General features: G+C 35.4%; 1 protein-coding gene across 1 annotated transcript in view; it reads right to left on the bottom strand.

The window, feature by feature from the left end:
* The window catches only part of Ptprz1 (protein tyrosine phosphatase, receptor-type, Z polypeptide 1), a 122,568-nt gene extending 113,217 nt beyond the window's left edge, over positions 1-9,351 (bottom strand). Inside the window, exon 1 of the mRNA XM_013503257.1 lies at positions 9,276-9,351. Coding sequence (XP_013358711.1) covers positions 9,276-9,351 — 76 coding nt within the window. The remainder of the gene's footprint in view (positions 1-9,275) is intronic.
* Positions 9,352-19,892: the final 10,541 nt, after the last annotated feature.

Here is a 19,892-nt window from a genome sequence, read left to right as displayed (position 1 = left end):
CCAGAGGTTCACTAGCTGAAGTTGTTTGAACAAATAAGTTTATAAAGCACTGACTGTATATTTGATTTGATCTGGCAATCAAATGAAATTTTTTGCTGAACTGTCCACTAGCCATGGAGAAAAGATTTGTTGTTCACTTTTATGTATCTTAAATGTAAATATTATTTAAATGTGAGACATCTGTCTTATAAATGCATTTTGATTCCTTCAGAAGATCAGAAACAAAATGTATTTTTAACAAGTATTCCACTAAGTTAAAACAGCAGTAAGCGTTTGAATGATTCGTTCTAAAGGATAATAGTAAACTGCCAACCAATTTTTAGCTTTCCTTACTGTAGGTTTTTATTGCTACACAAAGAGCATTTGTCCTTGATCTCTAATTACTCATGTGAAGCGAGCTTTCTTAATAAAAGATGACCAGGTGTTGGTCCTCTCTTCAGTTCCCTTACATATTGTTCCCTTAATTGTCCCTTCAAACAATCCAGTTCCACATTCATATGCTAGTTACGCGGGCATGAGAGAGCACCGGCGTTTACAATTCTGCTCAGAGACCCAATAGATGAGATGTGATAGCTCCAATGAACAAGAAAAAAGAGGCTACGTTCACTTTTTTGTTGCATTGTATACTTTGAAGCCAGTAAATCCTGTATAAGACAGGACCTATCAAAGTGCTTCCACATTTTAAAATCCAATGAACTAATATAGAATGCTTGTCCTGTTTGATAGATTGTAGCTTTTTTTGTATATTTTAGTTTTTTTATTTTGTTTCTTTCTGCTTAAAGGATTCGAGTGGTATTTTCTAGTTTATTTTGCAGTGAAGAAACCAGGAAACTTCAGGAAGAGCTTATACATATGATCTGCAACAAAGGTACTACAGCAATGGGTCTTTCCTTAAGGCTACTCTAAAACTGGTAATGAAAAAAATATTTTTCATGAAGTGGCTTTTGAATTTGTTAAAGTAATCAAGAGAAAATGGGCTTGTATTACTTTAGGGAACCTTAAATGGCCCTGTTTGAGCCCACTCCATCTTGCATTTACTTTAAACACTTCAATAAAGGAAATTAAAAGTAGTCTTCCTTGGGAACCATAATTAGCATTTTTTAACTCTTTAAATCCTTTCTTCCAAAATAAAAATAAAAGGGCTCATATTTCACTAAAATTATCAGTATGAATATTTTTATGGTGATCCCCTCTCCCTAAAGAACATCTTTGCTTTATATTGATCAATAATTTGTCATACTTATCTTACTATATGCTCTAGGAGTAGTGTTCTGACAAAATGCACACAAACAGGAACACACAGACACACACACACATTTTAGTGCCTAAAATATGAAAGGAAGGAGAAGCAGAGTGGACCTCAGAAAAGAAACTTTGAGAGAAAATAACTACAGATGTACGCTGAAGTCCAGCATTCCAGATTTCTGAAAGTGGACTTGTACACAGTAGACACTTCTCACATAGCTCATGTCCTTTAAAGAAATCACTAAGCGGCTTCAGAGGAGGGAAAAAGAGGCCAGCTGGTTGGAGAAACGTGGAAAAGTGGGGAAGAAGGGAAGAATTAGAAATGAACCTGTGGCGTTCATGAGTAGGACTGTGAGCAGAGCAACAGGAAAGAGATGGATATTCCAGCACAGGGACAGGACGGGGAGCAAGAAGGGGTAAGTGTGGGGCCAAGGACCCGAGCAGTGTTGAGCTCTTTTGAGTCTGCACAGGTCATGGGTCACAGGGACTTCCCTTCAGAGACACGGGAACACCCTCCTTTGTGCCTTAGTTCATAGCCTACTCTCTCCTCTTCCTAGATTTCTTTACAAACAGGAAGGAGGAAATCCATGGAGCTCCCTAAATGTGAGAATGTATTTCCTACATTGAATATATTTTGGAGGAAAGTAACAAGGTTGAGGAATAATCAAATTAATATTTAAGATGAAGTGAGAGAGGTTGGGTGTATGTTTCTGAAGAAAGGTGGGTGAATTGCAAAAACTCTAAAAAGGAGCTTGTGACCATCAGAGCAATTATCAACCACTGTATCACTAAACAGTTCGGCATCCAAAGATGCATAACATGAAGATGCATAACATGAATAACCCTTTATTCAACAAAGGGTTGAGATCTCTGCTCATCCTCAGGCATTGACCTCCCAGACCCACTTCATGTATTACAAAAAGAAAAAAGGTTGATAATGGCAGTAGTCATAGTCATCTAATCAACTATCACTGGAAAGAAGTCCTCCTCTGACAATAAAATCAGAAATAAAAGTTCCTCTAAGAAGAGAATCATTTGCCTGGCTAGTGATGTCTCTCATGTGTTTAGACTTCCTGTTGTAATGGTTGTTCTGTTTAATAAGAAAGCTGTTTATGATCCAAGTAGCCTAAACCCAAATCTTCATTAACTAAATAACACAAATTTTCAGGGCTGGGGATTTAGCTCAGCGGCAAAGCGGCTGCCTGGTAAGCGCAAGGTCGTGAGTTCGATTCCCGGTACCGGAGAAAAAACAAAATAAATAAATAAATAAATAAATAAAAATAACACAAATTTTCTAAGAAAAATTAAATCTGGTTAAAGAATGAAGAGACGCCCTATCATATGTGGTAGCTACTTCATGTGAAAATTTTTTGTCACATAATGCTAAATATTGGCTTTTAGTCAAATTACCATATAACTTATTTCACCTATGTAGAAAGTTAATTTTTATATAACATATTATGCAGAGCCATCTGTGAAATATGATTTAGCTAATCACGGTAATTCAGACAGTATGGCATATTTAGTATACAGCAATAGTTCAAACATTGGTCTTGCTACTAAGTACTCTAGAGATAACCTAAATCCTTAAAAATATACTTTTTAAAAAAAAAATACATCAAGTATTTTCCCATAAGCCATTTGTTTTTCCAATTTCAGCTGCTTTCTAGTGTTAAAGAGAAGAGTTCCACTGATTTTCTCTTTTTTGCAAAGGTTTAAAACTAATAGTACTTCTGGCAGTCTCAAAATTTAAATAGCAATTTAATGCTAAACAGGAGGACATATTAATGTATATCATTAAAGACAAGAGGCCAGGTGTGGTAGCTCACAACTGTGATCCCAGCACTTGGGAGGCTGAGGCAGTAGAACTGCCTGAACTAGAGAGCAAGATTGTATCAAAATAAAGAAAACATGATATTTATACACAGTATAGTACTACTTTGTCATAAACAGGATAAACTTGAGTTACCTGTAGGGAAAGGGCAGCACCTTGAAACCATAATGTTAAGCAAGTTAAGTCAGAAACATAGGCTTAAATATTGCATGGTTTCTCTTATATTAGAAACCCAAAATATAAATAAAGAGCAAACTAAAAGATGGACAAAAAAAGCAGGGAGACATATCTTTTAGAAAAGGAAAGAAAATCAAGGAATGGAAGGAGAGCTGGGGGTGGTGGTGCACGCCTGTAGTCTTAGCACTTGGGAGGCAGAAGAAGTAAGATGATTGCCATGGGTTTGAGCCCAGCCTGGGCTTCTACAGTGAGTTCAAGGAGAGTTTGAACTACATAGCAAGACCCTGTCTCAAAAACAAACAAACAAACAAACAACCTCCCAAACCCTAAAATAAACAGAAAGAAATGGAGAGAGAAGGGAGGGAAGAGAGGGAAAGGGGATGAAAAAAGAATTAGGATGTGTTAGGTACATGTACCAAACCCTCATGATGAATGCAATCGTTCTGTACCGCAAACATGTACTAATAAAAAATAAAAACCTAACCTCTCCCCAAAAAACAGGGAATCCTGAAAGAAGAAATTGTGAACCCAGGTGACCTCTTTATGAAGGATAAAGTTACAGTGATGAAAAGATAGATGCCTGAGGCACTACACAAAACTCACATAGTAAAATTATCAGAGAAGATGAAAGCTGGAAAACAAGGATAATGCTGAAGGGTAAAGGAATACATTTCTCCCACGCTTATTTCCGCAGTGAGACACCCAATTAGATGTGTAGGTGTCACAGGACTTGGGTAGAGTTTGGAGCGGAGCCTTTAAATGTCATTGTTCCTCAGAAACTAAGGACGACGAACACTTTCCCAAAGGGAAGTTGTGTGCTGGCAATGTGTTTACCAAACCTGTACAAGCTTTCCAGTGAAAGCTCAAGATATTCACGGGCTTGTCCTGGAAAGTAGCTGGTATATTTTCCTATATATTGATGAATGCTGTTAACCTAATGTAATTTATATTTCTAAAGCTGAGAGGTTTCTGGTTAAAAAAAATGTTATTTTAATTTTTATACATAAGCAATAATGAATATGTATTCCAGATAAATCATAAAAATAAAGAACAAAAATAGTTTAAAAGTTACCTGTAATTTTATCTCCTTCAGGTTACCACTGCTTACAACTTTGCACACACATCTTTTTCTCAATTTTATATACATATAATACTTAAGAAAAATTTAAATCATGGACATATTTTCAAATTAATAAATATACTTTTATAACATCATAAGTTTACTTAAAGCAGTTCTTACATTTAGATACTGAGATTAAAACACTGATTTTTTTGAAAATTTATCTCTTTGACTTAACTAATATTAGTGATGACAGCTTCCTTAAGCTACTCAGCTTTGAGACTTTTGTATAAACTCTGCAGGAAATTAGGCACTACTGTTCCACTGTCAAACTTTTATAAAACTAAGATTAATTTTATACAATTGATAGCAAAAAGTCATTCTTACTGTAAAAAACTATAATCATTATAGCTACCTCATTTCATATCCACGGCTAACAGTGCATTTATTCCTACATAAGAATAAAACTCAACTCTTGATGACATACTGATCATGGAAGCAGAGACAGAAGTAACATGTATAAAAGTAATGATAAGAAGAAAGAACTAAAAATAATACTTAGTAGAAAGAGAAATGTGTAAAAGAACAAGTATATAAGTGGGTAGAGAACATAGACTTCATCAGGTTATAAAAATATTGTGTTAGTATGTTTGTATTATATACTATAGTATCATATACTATTAAGTTATTTATTATCTGGACAGCCATTATGTGTTATTATTTAGCAACATAAACAGCATTGCTGCTGTGAAGTTTTATGCCGTGTGTTTTCACTGGAATATGGTATAGAACAAGAAAGAACATCTGTTGTGTTGGGCATTGCTCAGGACATCCCAAATAACTAGCACACTGACACAAACAATTAGAGGACACCTGGGGTTCCATTCACATTTACCATGAAAAGCACAAAATACCATTGAAAAGCACAAAATACCATTAAAGTGCACAAATAAAAGACAGAGCTATTATTAACATAAGAGAAGACACAAATAAATGAAGACACCTACCACGTTCTTCAGAGGAAGCAGCACATTTGGGGAACTTATCACTTCTTGTTAATAAATACATCAAATTTCACTGGAATGTTTTTAAAACAGGCAAAAGATTTATACAATCTGAAGAGAAACCAGAGTATACTGGAATGTTTTAAATTGGAATAATTATGAAATTCACATACATAAATAGAAGGGATGAACTGATAAAACCATTTTTAAAAAGAGTAAAACAAAAATTAACCAATTACTAAAAGATAAATTCATAGGAAGAAAAAAACACATAGTACTAAAATTCAGCCTAGTATAGAGGCAAATCTAATGTATGATAAACAAATATCACAATCAGATAAAGTATGAATTTTCAACAGGTATTAGGATCACCAGCTAGCTGAAAAAAGAAGTTAAGTCACATTTCACATGTACATCATGATAAATTCTCAGAGGGTTAAGAATGTTTTAAAAATGCACAAAAACACAAGAAAAATGTGACCATATTTTCATAATATAATGAAATACCTTTTTCTTCATGGATAAATAAACATTCGCAAGTTTGATTACAGAACATTTAAATGTGTATAAGAATATGTTTAATGAAATGCAAATTACTAAAGTTGATAGCTAGAAGTGCACAGATAACAATATATTACAAACATATAGAAGTTTTGCAAATTAATAAGAGCAAAATATGAGCGGGGAAGTTTTTACAATTCAGACTCTTTTTTTTTTTTTTTTTTGGTTTTTCTCCGGTACCGGGGACCGAACTCACGACCTTGCGCTTGCCAGGCAGGCGCTTTGCCGCTGAGCTAAATCCCCGGCCGCAGTTTTTACAATTCAAATGCAAATAAACCTCCAAAGAACTGTAAAGCTTTATTGAATACTGAAGAAACAAAATTAAAGCAAAGAAACAAAATTAAAACTAAGATTTTTCTAGCAGGACTAGGGATATAGCTCAGTGATATAAGTGCCTGCCTGGCAAGCGCAAGGTCCTGAGTTCGATTCCCAGTACCAAAAAAAAAAAAAAAGAAAGAAAAAAGATTTTTCTAGCTAACAGGTTGTCAAAGGTTTATTATCATCATCATTATTATTAAATATCCAAGGATGCTCAACGGATCCTGAGACGTTCTCTCACATACACAGAGAAGGATGTACTAGTAAAAGCTTTCTAGAAAGTAAGTTGGCAACAATTACCAAGATCCTTTTTCATAGTCTTTGATATGATTTCTTTTCTTGTTTTACTTTGTTTTTGTTTTTCTCTCGGTATCAGGAATTGAACTCATGACCTTGCACTTGCCAGGCAGGTGCTGTGCTGCTGAGCTAAATCCCCAGTCCAGTCTTTGATATATGATTTCTATTTTAAAGACTATATTCTAAAATATTAACAGAGATGAGAACAAAGGGTCATGTGCCAAGATGTTTAAAGAACTGAAAGTAATATTGAAGAATTAGAAAATATGTTAATGTATAAGAAATGGGGAAACTGTAGATAAATTAGGCAATAATTGTGTATGAAGTAATGTAAACTCATTAAATAAATTTTCAAAAATATAGTTTATAAAACTGATATGGCAAATGTATGTATATTATCAATAGTTATGGTATAATTTCATAAGCATCACATACATACAGAGATGTACACTTCTCTATGTGCTGTCACTGGGAGTGACATTTTTATGTTCTTTATATATATATATTTGATGGCAATGTATTGTTTAAAATGTTTTAAAGTATATATGCACTTTGAAAGAATTTTTCTGATTCTACAATCAAACAAGTTGAAGATAAATATCTAAATATTTTGAAGACTAGGCAAAGAAAATCTTAAAAACTATTTTTATTTCTTATTTTGCACTCTGGTTTCTCTTAGGGGATTTTACAATAAAACCTTGTCCTATTCACAAGAAATTGTATTTATACAAGTAATATTAAGAACATCTTAAAATTAAGCTTAGGAAATCACAGCCAAGTCTATATATGATAGGAAGTTGAAGCATTTTGGCTACAAAGCTTAAAAAATAGTGAAATGGGCAACACTACAAATTCATAGACCATGGTAATGGTCATGATGATCAGATTGATTAGGTCTTCTATTTGCAGAATCTTTGAAAACATCTTATTTTAATTTGTGTCTTTTTTGTAAAAAAGAACTTCTGCATTGATAAACTTAAGCTGAAACATAAGTGTCTACACATTAAGCAAGAAAATCCTTATGTGCTATGTGATCTTTATGTGTTAACAACCTATTCTGAAATAGGTGTGGATTGCATGTTAAAATTGCCACCAGAATGCTGACTTTCTAATTATGCAGTGATGTCTGGGTAAGGCAGAAAGGTTTTCCTAACTCTTTTCCAGGATTTTGACTGAAGATTAATTTTTGCCATGAATTCTTTTTAGCTTATTTTTCTTGGCCTAGAAAAAAATGAAACTGTTCATTGACAGTATTTTAATAATAATCTGGAAAAAACTAATAAACGTATTTTTTCAATTGATTTTTGACAATTTAATATTCCTTAATTTTCAATATATTTTATAAACTAAATAAGGTCATGCGCTATGCTCATTAAACCTACTTAAGCTGGGCAATGTTTGAAAAAGAAATGAAAATATGCATAGTAGACGAACCTAATTTTATTTATATTCACATGTAAGCACCTTGTTCCTCTTTTCACTTCACTTCTTGGGTCAGAAGAATGACCTTTTGAACGATGACTCTCTTTTTGTTTCTTTTAAAATTAAGTTTGTTGGTACAATTTAGATATTCGCACTGACTTTCGAGAGGTCACAGCTCTTGGATCTGCACAAATGTAAAAGAGGGGCATGGAACTCCAGTTTACTTATAATGACACGGTAACAAGAGATAATAGAGAACGAATAAAACCTTTTCAGGTATGCGGTTTTTTCTTTCAATAAATAATGAAGCAAATAAATAATGCAGCAAAGCAATAAATAATGAAGCAAAGGTTTTAGACAAACAATTTCACATTTATACAATGACTGGATTGTGAGGTACAGTCAGATTATTGACTTGTTCAATGCTGCTATCTGATTCTTAGAGCAAAGCGCTCTTTGGTTGTACAGGTAAGTACTGACAGTGCGCATGGAAAATCCAAATCCTCATCAAATGTAGAGCTGTTTCCCCGCAAGAACACTATGAACATGGCAAAGCAAAAGATTTGATTTTAATTAAACACTGAAGGACTATCTGCATGTAACTTCCTCATTGCATTTCAAAATGAATACATTTTCAAAAGCAACACTTTCTGGAGAAGGCGTTTAAGCAGCTTAAGGTCACTATTTAGAAGTTCATCCTGGTTACATTTTCAAGTAATTCTTCACTTTTCTCACTAGCAATTTTAAGAAAGTACATGCTTTGATGACATCTCTCACTGGCCTGTGATTGTAAATAAGCACCTGTTTTAATCACTGGTATTTCACAACTGTAGAAAAAGTATGACCATGCTTGTTGTTCTCATGGTATGATTAGTTGTTTCACTGCCAATAGATTATCAAAAGATCACTGTTATTCATCATCTCACTTCTCTGCATGGTGAAGTCTGTTTGAAGTGAGTGGAAACTGCTCAACTCTTTCTGCTGGTCTACTGGGCCAGTCAAATTCTCTGCATGGTGAAGTCTGTTTGAAGTGAGTGGAAACGGCTCAACTCTTTCTGCTGGTCTACTGGGCCAGTCAAATCATTTTATTTGCTTCACTTCTGTCTGCTTGATTCCTGCGTTCTCCATCCCATGCCTGTGCTCTCTGCCAAGATCCACTTGTGCCCTTTTCTTTCTGAAGTAAATAAGTGCATTCCCCACGCGACCTGGTGTTTCCAAGATTCTCATTTTTCGAACCACTACAGTCAGGCCCAGGAAGACAGGGTTCGGTTCAACCACCAATCACAGCGTACTTAACTTCAGTCTTGTGATTGATGACTTATCTGACTAATGACAGCACTGGGTCTTATTGGCTCACTGTTGCGACAGCTGTTCCTCAGTTTTGGCTGAAGCTTGAATGCTCTTTGCGCTGGCAGATGCTCAAAAATGCTCATTAAGTCGCCTGGATAACACAGGTTTATCCCACTTAGAGGAACAATATTTCCAAAGCGTTCTTGTTCGGTACATAATTAATAGCCTTGGAGAATACATCTTGTTAGTTACATTTTACACACAATTACAAATGGCTGGCCAGGGTTAACTATTACGTATTTTGGAATAGTTAACTCACTTGAAACAAATGTGTTTTCTTCAGGTTTACTGTTTCATTTGTGAGGATGTCTAAAGATCCAACAAGTTAACACAGTGTTTTGACTGAACTACCAGGAGGATTCTGCTGGCATTTTGCCCTGAAGTTATTAGACCACTGGGACACCTCCAGATAACTGGCATAGCCCTGCAGTGTCTAATGTAAATATGGTGACAGTGAAACCAGAGTGAGCATCTTACAGCAGACCAAGGGTAACATCTTTGTACTTGAAAAGTGCTAGCTAGCTCTGTGGGCCGGTCAGTGCTTCTCAATCTAAGACAAGGGAAAGGGGGATGTATCATGAAAGGATTTAGATCTTGGAATTTATATATGATATATGACAGTGATATAAAATATTGAAATACAATTTATGTGTTCTTTTATGTATTTTAAAACATCTCTGAGGTTTATTACAGTAAGATACACATTGCCATTAATTCCCCTGAAAGAGTTCCCCCTTGCTTAAAACGCACTTATCCCGTTGTTGGTGTCATATTTTGAAGCAGTTCTGGAGGTCTTCTTTCAGTGTCTCTACCACATATGATTCATTATATATAATAAATGCTGCTGCCCAGTGCCATGCAATAAAAATGAGCCTGGTAAAAAACTATGATGTGTCCTGCCCCATCCCATCTATTATACCCAATACCATGCAGCTCAGGAGCTTCCCAAAAGTCAAAATGGCCATAAAAGTTAACTTTTTGAATCAATTCAGAATATTGAGGAAGTCAAGACAGCAAAACAAACTATTCACTGAAGAGGACTTCAGAACTGCTTTACAAAGTGGCAAGAATGGGGGATAAGTGTGTATTAAGGAGAAGCATCTTGAGTGGGATTAATGCCAGTGCATCTTTTACTGTAATAAAAAATTTTAAATGTAGACATTTACCCACTGTATTTTTTTGAATCACACCTTGTAAGTGACCACATCTTTCTGAAGTGTATACTCCTGGCATTAATCTCATTAATGGCAAATATTTTTGAAAGGAAATGTTTAATTGATTATCTAGCCAAAACACATTGATTTAATCTTGAAAATAAAATCCTATGGATTTTGTGCTCAAGGAGATCACAAACTAGCAACATAATGTCTACAGGTCTTTACAGCATGTCACTCAATTTCACTGGCAGTATGAGAAAACAGAGTTCTGAAACAGCAATTATTTCAAACCTTGCTTTTTAAGCTCTCATAGTTTACAAAAAGAAATAGCTTACAGAAACTGCCAATTTCTTTAATTTAAAATAATACCTATGTCAGTTCATTTACGTGAAACATCTTGATTCATATAACATTTAAATGAAAGGGACATTTTGTTAATGAGAATTACATTCCAAGAATCCTCAGTGACCTCAGGATACCTTTGCAGACCCCTTGCAGCAATGAGCTCATTTTCTATCTGAACCTGATGAAGTGGCCAGCAACAGACAGACTCTCCTGAAAGGAGGATGCCTAGTGATGTGGATGGTGGTTTGGACCAGGGAAACCGCAGGTGACGCCATCATGTGACACAACTTTCCCATCTCACACGGAGCTCGCCACCTAGAAGGAGCACGTTCCTATTACATATTGTGATGGTCTAGAGGGCCTTGCTTACCAGGGAGAAAGACAACCACCATCTCCCTAGTATTTCCAATAGAAGTTAATATAACCTGATCAGGCATTCAAATAGTTTGCCTTAATAAGGAGTCTGCCAAATTATGTATGGGAAACCTAGCAGTACTTCTGGTTGTGATAAAACAACCCTGGAAACTTTGTTATTTATATGTAAAGCAAGCCTCGCACATGACTTAGTAAATAAATGAAAGTTACCAATCTCACATAGCTTTCGGTTCTATCATAGGAGAGGTAGAGCAAATATCCTGTAAAAACTTCACGGAGAAGATGCATTGAGAATTTTATTCTGTGTTTTTAACAAACCATTATATTTATATCTTAATCAAAATTTAAATTTTTTTTCTTTAATATACCATTGAATGCCAAAGACAGAGAGATAGAGAGCGAGGATTTATGATTTTAATGAACTTCATTCTTTGAATTCAAGGCATGTCTTGAGGATTTTTCACAAAAACAATTGACTCTTTTCATAGCTTAATGCCACAGTGACTTCCTGCACACAGCGAGCAGATTGCCATGGACACATACACACACGCCTCACGTTCTCTGCTCCTCCAGAAGTTTACGTGCGGGAACAAGCAGTAGGAGTACTGGCAACTGCTCTGTGTGTGAAGCTGGCTTGGAGCATTAATGATATGTGCCCTTATACCGTAAGTTACTATCCAAAACTTTTAGTACTAAAAATATTTCTACACAAATAAAAAAGGAAATCTTCACAAATCTAGAAAATATCAAGCAACCGTAAACCACTGATTTAAAGCAGTAGTAAACACGATCTCACAGAGGTGTAATACCCACAAGTAAGAAAGACAAGGCCATGGTCTTGCTTCCCTAAAGTAGAAACTGTATGCAGAGATAAAGAGGGTAAGTGTACAATTAAAAATAAACACAGACTGTCCAGCTGGATAATTCCAGGTCACGGATCCAATTTTCCCCAACAGTTAAACTGAACTAGCTTCACCTGAACTTTATGGATGATTTCCTGAATTCTTTATTTAATCTGTCAGTGTACATAAGTTGAGAATTCTTCTGGTTGAATATAAGCTGAGATTTTACTCAGTCATATTCTATTATACTGACAGTACTCCATAAAATAAAAAGGAGAGGAAACTCTCCCCCATGGATACCATCTTAGAGAGAACAGTCTTAATCCCCTCATTAAAAAATCCCCAATTAAAACTTTTGTCTTACAGACCACCTGTATGATGACTTATAACATTTATTAAATTAGCACAGGTTAGATGCAGCATCATTTTATCAAATGCATATTTGCTAAACACATGAATTAAAAGGATGCAAACACAGAGCAGTCAAATTAACCAAGATGTACAGATACCTCATCTATTCCGTGAACCTTGACGGTGATGGAGATGAAAGCTTCCATGCACCAGTTTCCCTTAAAGCAGGGCTTTTCAATCTCTTTCATATCATGGCCAAATAACAGACTCATCATTTTTAGTGGTGTTTTGAGACAGTGGCTCTCTATGTAGTTCAAGGTGGGCTTGAACTCACAGAGATCCTGCCTCACCCTCCCAAGTACTGGGCTTACAGGTGTGCACCATCGTGCCTGACTTGAGAGTCATACAACTTTTGCAGTGCCCTGGAGTAGCTCCAAAAAGCTATGCAGATGAATCTTAGATGCACTTGTGACCCACCAGAGGCACCAGGGTCATATCGGGTGGGGAGACTCACTCTTCTCCCGCACTTTCCTGCCTCAGCCCCCTTGCTCAGCCTTTGTCGGCCTGATTCTGATTTCTCCCTTCTAGGCCTCTCTGCCCACCTCCAATTCTTCTCACCCTTCATCTGGTGCCTTAATTGCCTTCCTCTGACTCATACACCATCTTTTTCATGGTTATAATTGAATTAGAATTTGTGTAATACTTGGATTAGTGTGCTATGGTGTAAGCTCCTTGAGAATTCAAAATGTGTCCCTTGTTCCCTGCTGTAAACTCAGCACTTAATGTGGCCACATAGTAGGTGCTCAATAAATATTCACCAAATAAACTGTGGATTTAAAATTTACAATCTCAGAGGACTATTTTCTTTCTTTCCAAATTTTTGTTTTCATTCACACGTTTGCAGTACAATAACTACACTGACCATACGGAGTTGATATATATACAGGACACATTTTAATTCTTCTTCAGAGGATTATTTCTCATCACGTGTAATTTCTTATCCCTCTCAGTTCCCCTAAATGGCAATGACTGTTCTAAATCTCTCCCTTTAGGAGTAGATACAGATTCAACACCTTACTATCACTAAGAAAAAGGAGCCACTGCACAGGGAATTGTGTAGGCACCCACATCTCTACTCTTAACTTTTATATTCGCTTGTTGAGCTCTTTCCTTCGTCTCTCACACAGACAAGGGCCTCCACTCTTTCCCTACCTCCTGTCTCCTCTAGGATTTCTTGAGCTTTAATCTCTCTCCCTTCGCTGACTGTTCTTGGCCATTTTAACACAACGCAAGCCCTGCTCTCCTACCGTGTCCCTCCACCTTTGCCAGGTGCACTAAGCACCAATGGTTCATACATTCTTCCTGTGGCTGCTGTCACCCTCTGGTGAATGTATTCCTCTCTGTCTCCCTCCTGTCCTGGGATCATCTTAGGGGCACAAACCAATGTATCCGTCAATCCTCTCCAACAGAACAAGGGTTCAATAGATATTTAACACAAAGATTCTGCTTTGCTGTTATTTTCATATAAAGTGGTTGCAGTTAATAATGAATATATGAAATTTATGTCAATCTCCCTCCAGGGTTTACTAGGCTTCATTGAATTCATCTAATATTTCTGCTGTACAATTATTTAAATCTTCAATTGTGTATTACCCCCTTATGAATAAAAGAAAATTTTAGTTTTTATACTCCTGGAAAATACTTCATCATAATTTTCCATTTTGAATATAATTTCAATCTCCCTTCTCAAAATAGTTCTACTTTTTATCAGTAACTCATAAATAGAAGCTTAACTAATTAAATTCTTCCTCTGGAGATTTGTCACTGAAATAAATGTAGTGATGGACCTTACACAGGTGTCTATAATATTGAGTAGCTTATTGAAATACTGTATAGCTCATTAAGTAAAAGGTGTTTCATACATATGCATATAAAATTAAAGGCCCCTACTATATGATTCTTTTCTTAATGTATGTATATGATAGCTCTTATGCCTTGAAACAGCGAGTTATGACTGAGAGCTACAATCAATTGCTTGAGGAGAGTTGGGTAAATTCACATCGCAAATTATTAAAGCATGGGATTGCTTCTGCAACTCTTTCCTTCCCTTTTGAAAATTGTCCTGAGCAGCCCTTGGTCAGGGAAAAGGCCTTAGAAAGCTCGATCTTTTACATACACCTCTGTATGTTTTAGAAAAGAAAAATGAAAATAAAAAAGACAAGAAAAGAAATTCAAGAGTCAGTGAGACTGGAAAGCTGACGTCTACATCTGCTTAAAGTATGCATCTGGATGCAGGCATGAAGAGTTACTTTAAATGTATTGAAAATAGGAAACTTTTTATTAATATAAAAGAAAACCACAAAGCCTACTAATTCGTTATTAATACTAGTAGTGCAGAGAAAAAGCTTATTCAATCAAACAAGTTGGTTACTACATAATCCAATTAATCTGCCATCAGTATTTTCAAATATATGAAGCAAAAACATAAAAATTTTCATTCTTTTTATTTTAAAGATAGTAGTAGAAAAAAGAACAATAGCAAAATACCAACATCACAGACATAACAAAACAAAACAAGAACATTAAAAACGATACAGGATCTCAAAACAAAATGATAGGAATTAACAGTGGTTGTTATATTACATATTGTTATCTTCAACTAAGTTGCTCAGATCACCAGATATAAGAATGAAAGATTGTTCAGACCATCTTGTCTAGTGAAACTCTGTCTTGTCTCTAATGTTTTTTTTTTTTTTTAATTTTCATTCTTAAAGCTTAAATTCATAGAGGTCATAACTGCATATGTATCACACAAAACTAACTATGTGAGACAGTATGTCAGTAAGCTGGACTAAGCAATTCCACAATATATGTACTTCAAAACATCACATTCTCATGATAAATACATACAATTTTATCTACTGATTAAAATGACTACTTTTTTAAAGAGAAGCTGAGCACAGTGGGAGTGTTTACACCCCCACCTGCACAGCAGGGTAAGGCAGGGCGATCACAAGGTGAAGGTGAGCCTGAGTAACCCAGAGAAACCCTTTCTTGAAACATTTAACATCGGTTTTCATTTTTAGTGTTTTTTTCTAAATTCTTATTAAGATAAAATTAGCCTGGGATTTAGCTTAGCAGCATAGCGTCTGCCTAGTAAGCATGAGGTTGCGAGTTCAATTCCTGGTACAAAAAAATAAAATTAAATTTAAAAAAAGAAAAAAAATTTAAAAGACAATAATAAGAAAAACAAATACAATGCTTTCTTTTCTATGCTTTCTTCACATATGAATTTAAGAAATATTATCTTTTCATTTTAATACATGTTTATGTTGTGAGTTGAATAACTCCCTTCTCTCCAAATTTCCAACATGGGCATTGTATTTGGAAAATATTCAACATTACTATTAGATAAATATTGAAAGATATTACTAAAATTTGCTTATATAAAATTTTATCAGTATGAATAGAATGGAAAGAAATTTGAATCAAAAACTATTAATAAGTGTGTTATTGAACCTTCCTTAATCTTAGACATGCAATTTTATACTCCAAATTACAAAAACCATCTAAACTAAATACACTGTAAAATTGTTGGAATGTGCTCTACAAAAGTGTTCATTGCTGTTAGTTATTATTCATTCTTATTTTTATTCTCAATCTAGAGTTTCTGTAGGTTTCAATGAAACAATTACTTTTTAATCTCATTTTTGAATGGCTATAATGTTACTCTTACAATATATCTGGATCATGGTATTCCTTATTTTCAAGTATTTTCTGTTCACAAAATTAGTGAAATACTAGCATTAGAAACACTAATTTTTTCCACCATTATATCGGTTATATGCTCAAAATCTATTTCAAATCCATTCATCTCTCTTCATTTATCCTGCCTGTGTCCAGATTCAAACCGCCCCCTCCAGTATAAGGCAACTATTCTAAGATGTGTGCCATGATTTGGTCATAGCTTACTTTTTTCCTTCCTTCTTTTCCTTCCTTCATTCAATCAATACATAGTGATTGTTTACTGCATGTCAATTACTTTAAAGAAATCCTTAAAATATAGAATCATTCCTTAAAGTGAAAATCTGTTTATATACACAGACACTCAAGACCCACTGGTGAAAACTCAACTGTGTAAATAAACATCCTGACTTTGCAGAGTTCATACTGTAAGAAAAGGGGCTGGGGATTTAGCTCAGCAGCACAGCACCTGCCTGGCAAGCGCAAGATTGTGAGTTCCATTCCTGGTATGGGAAAAAAACAAAACAAAACAAAAAAACATACTGTAAGAAAAGGAGAAAGAACAAAAAGAGATGAGATAATCGTATAGTACGTAACAAAGTGACGGGAACTACTGAGAAAAGCCTTACAGCAGAACGAGGCAGATGAATAAGCAGATGCACTTTTACACGGGGTTCTCAAGGGAGGCCTTGCTGACTGTAGCCTGGGTTCTCAAGGGAGGCCTTGCTGAATAGGTAACGTTCAAGCAAGACTTCAAAGAGATTCAGGAGTAAAGCTAAAGATACCAAAGATACCAGACAGGAAAGCAGCCTGGCACAGGTGCAGAGCCCCTCGGACTGGATGGAACCGCTGTGTTTGAAGAATACCATGGGGGCAGAGGGGAGGTGCGGGCAGAATGGCTGAAGCAGGGGCAATTACCAGGAAATGGGGCAGGAAAGATGCTGACAGCCTCTTCTGTTCTTATCTCTCCACAAACTTCCAATAGCTGCTTTCCATTTAAAAATGTTTATTTGTTTTATCTAAGAAGTCATCATATATATATATATATACACACACACACACACATATATGCATTGTTCGATATATAAAGAAAAGTTAGACCTCCAAGTCCTACTCCTGTACTAACAGTGAAAAGCGGCTCACCCCAGTACATGCTCTGGTTGTTTCCCAAGGCCGTCACACTCAGTTCTTTCTGCCATCTTTTCTATCATTTAACGCTACAAAATACTTTTACTTTAATTTCTTGGCATAAACTTTAGATATATTGCCTTTTTGATATATATTTACCTTGAAAATTATATAGCTCCCTTCTGTCCAAACTTCCATTATCGACAGCATATTTTGAAAACATTCAACATGATTATTAGGTAAATATCCATAACTACTAGGCAAACTAGTGCATGTTTTCTCATCGTCGCTTTCTTCTCTTCAGTTGAGCTTCTTTGAGTCACTTTCTGTTCACTACTTACACATTTTCCCCGAATCTCTGAAGCCCATACATAGCGCTGCACTATCGGATGAGCCTATGAATTACGGATACAGCATTTCTGTCCCCCAAATCCGTGCCCCTGAATGGATGGAGGCCAGCACCTCTTGAGCCTCACTTGTATGCTCAGGCTTTCCTTCATCCTGCTTGCTGTTTTATTGGCTGAAACTCTGGTTCCCTGAATCTCGTGAATCCCTTTTACTGGCCGATGCCCTTACTTTGGCTGAGCAGTGGAGCACACCCTCCAGCAGTTTCTGAGAAAAGAAAGTGCAAAGACAAACATTTCGAGTTGTTCTACCTTCACTATTCTAACTTGAAAACTACTTTGTCTAATTTTTCAAGCTGTGTATCGCTCTTATCCCTTAATTTTGAGTGTTGACATTAAGAAATTTTATGTCTTTCTTATTTTAAGCCCTTTATATATTAGGCTGTGTTTTCTTCTCCACTAAATTATCAATTTCTTTCACTCCAGTGTTTTGAATTTTCACAATGATATGATTTTGCTTTGGATATCTTTTATCATCGACTCTCCTGGATCTATCTGGGTTTCCAGTTTAAAGGTTCATGTTCTTATAATTAGGATATTTTCTTGACATTTATTTTTAAAAATTATTTTTTTTAACTGACATATAGTAATTATACATATTTGTGGGGTGAACCATGATGTTTCAATACATGTGTACATTGTGGGATGATCAAAACAGGATAACCTTCTATAGACTATTCACAATTCTTTGTTCTCTTTTGAAGTCTAAAATACATTACTATTAACTACAATCCACAGCACCATGCCACAGAATACTAGAATTCACTCCTCCTAATTGTAATTATGTACAAGTCAGCCAACTTGTCCCTACCACCCTCCATCCTACTCTATTTAATATTTCTTTTATAATTTTCTTACCTTTGTTTGCATTTTTATTTTTTCCAAAAAGTTGCATATTAGATTTTCAGGACTGATCATCTACTTTTAATTATATTCTCAATCTCAGTAGCCACATCTTTGAAATTCACTTCTACTTTCAGAAATATTTTCAGCCTAATGTTTAACTCTATTTCCCAGGGTTTTTAAAGATAAAGTCTCTCTATGTAGCTCATGCCGGCCTCAAACTACCTGCAATCCTCTTGCCTCAGTCTCACAAGGGCTGGGATTACCGGCTTGCACCACGTCTGGCTTAATTCCTTGTTTCAACCTCCATTTTTTTTTCGTTATTTAAAACATTCAAAGGGCTCTTTCTTGGTCTTCTTATCCCACTTAAAAAAGTACTTTATCCTTTTCTGATGAATGCAAACTCTCATTTTGCTCCCTAGTACACTAATAAATTTTATAAAATTTCATTTCTCTTCCTGAATCACCTCAGTCTTTTCTGAGTTCCTTTATTTGTGTTTGGGTTGGTCCGGTTGCTTTGATTGCTCTCAGGCTGGGTTCTTGGCTTAAATATCTGGTCATTCTTGATAAACTCCTCTTATTCAATAGTAATACAACAAAATACCGAAGAAATGTATTTGGAATGGGTGCAACTGAATACGATTTGTCAGATGCTATGGGATGTTAACAATGTAAGGTAGACTTTTTCATGGTGGAGTTCCAAATATCACTATCTGTTGTACACATGCTTTTGGCATACTGGGACCGGGATACAGGAACATAGCTAAAATAAATGCTTCACATCTGACACTCAGCGTTTCATTAACTTTCCTATTTCCATTTCCATAACTCATTCATCTTCTGCTATAAGTGACTCTCAAGGTAAGATATAAAGGATAAGAAAAAAGTTTAATATGAAGCCAGAAAAGCAAACTGATTTAAAAGTAACTTTATACATATTCTGAACACATAGAAAATCAAAAAAACAACAATACCATAGCCTAAGCATCTAATCAAGTCTGTCTGCTGAACATCCTAGCAATTCTAAATTAAATTTCCATGAGATAAATCTTCAGACACCAATGAATATTCCACAGTATAGATTTTTTTATATATCCCAACCCAATTTGCTTTGTATATGCACTTACAAAATTCTTATCCAAGAAACTTTTACATTTATTTCTAAAAGATAAGAAGCACTATTACTAGTATCACATATAATATTATTCTAGCCTGAAGTGTACTTACCAGTAATATTTTCAGGTTCAAAAGTTATTCAATGAACTATTTAAAAGGCTCTATTCATGTTTTGAGTTTTTAAGGGGTGTTTACCTAAAGTGTAGTTACTTATAACTAAATGGCACTGGATATTAAAGAACATTATTACAGAACAATTATAATAGGGGCTGGGGATTTAGCTCAGCGGCAAAAGCGCCTGCCTGGCAAGCGCAAGGTC

Source organism: Chinchilla lanigera, unplaced genomic scaffold (assembly GCF_000276665.1).
Source record: "Chinchilla lanigera isolate Chin_1 unplaced genomic scaffold, ChiLan1.0 scaffold00078, whole genome shotgun sequence".
Lineage (NCBI taxonomy): Eukaryota > Metazoa > Chordata > Mammalia > Rodentia > Chinchillidae > Chinchilla > Chinchilla lanigera.
Note: the sequence above shows the minus strand (reverse complement) of the source record. Positions and strands in the feature narration are given on the sequence as shown.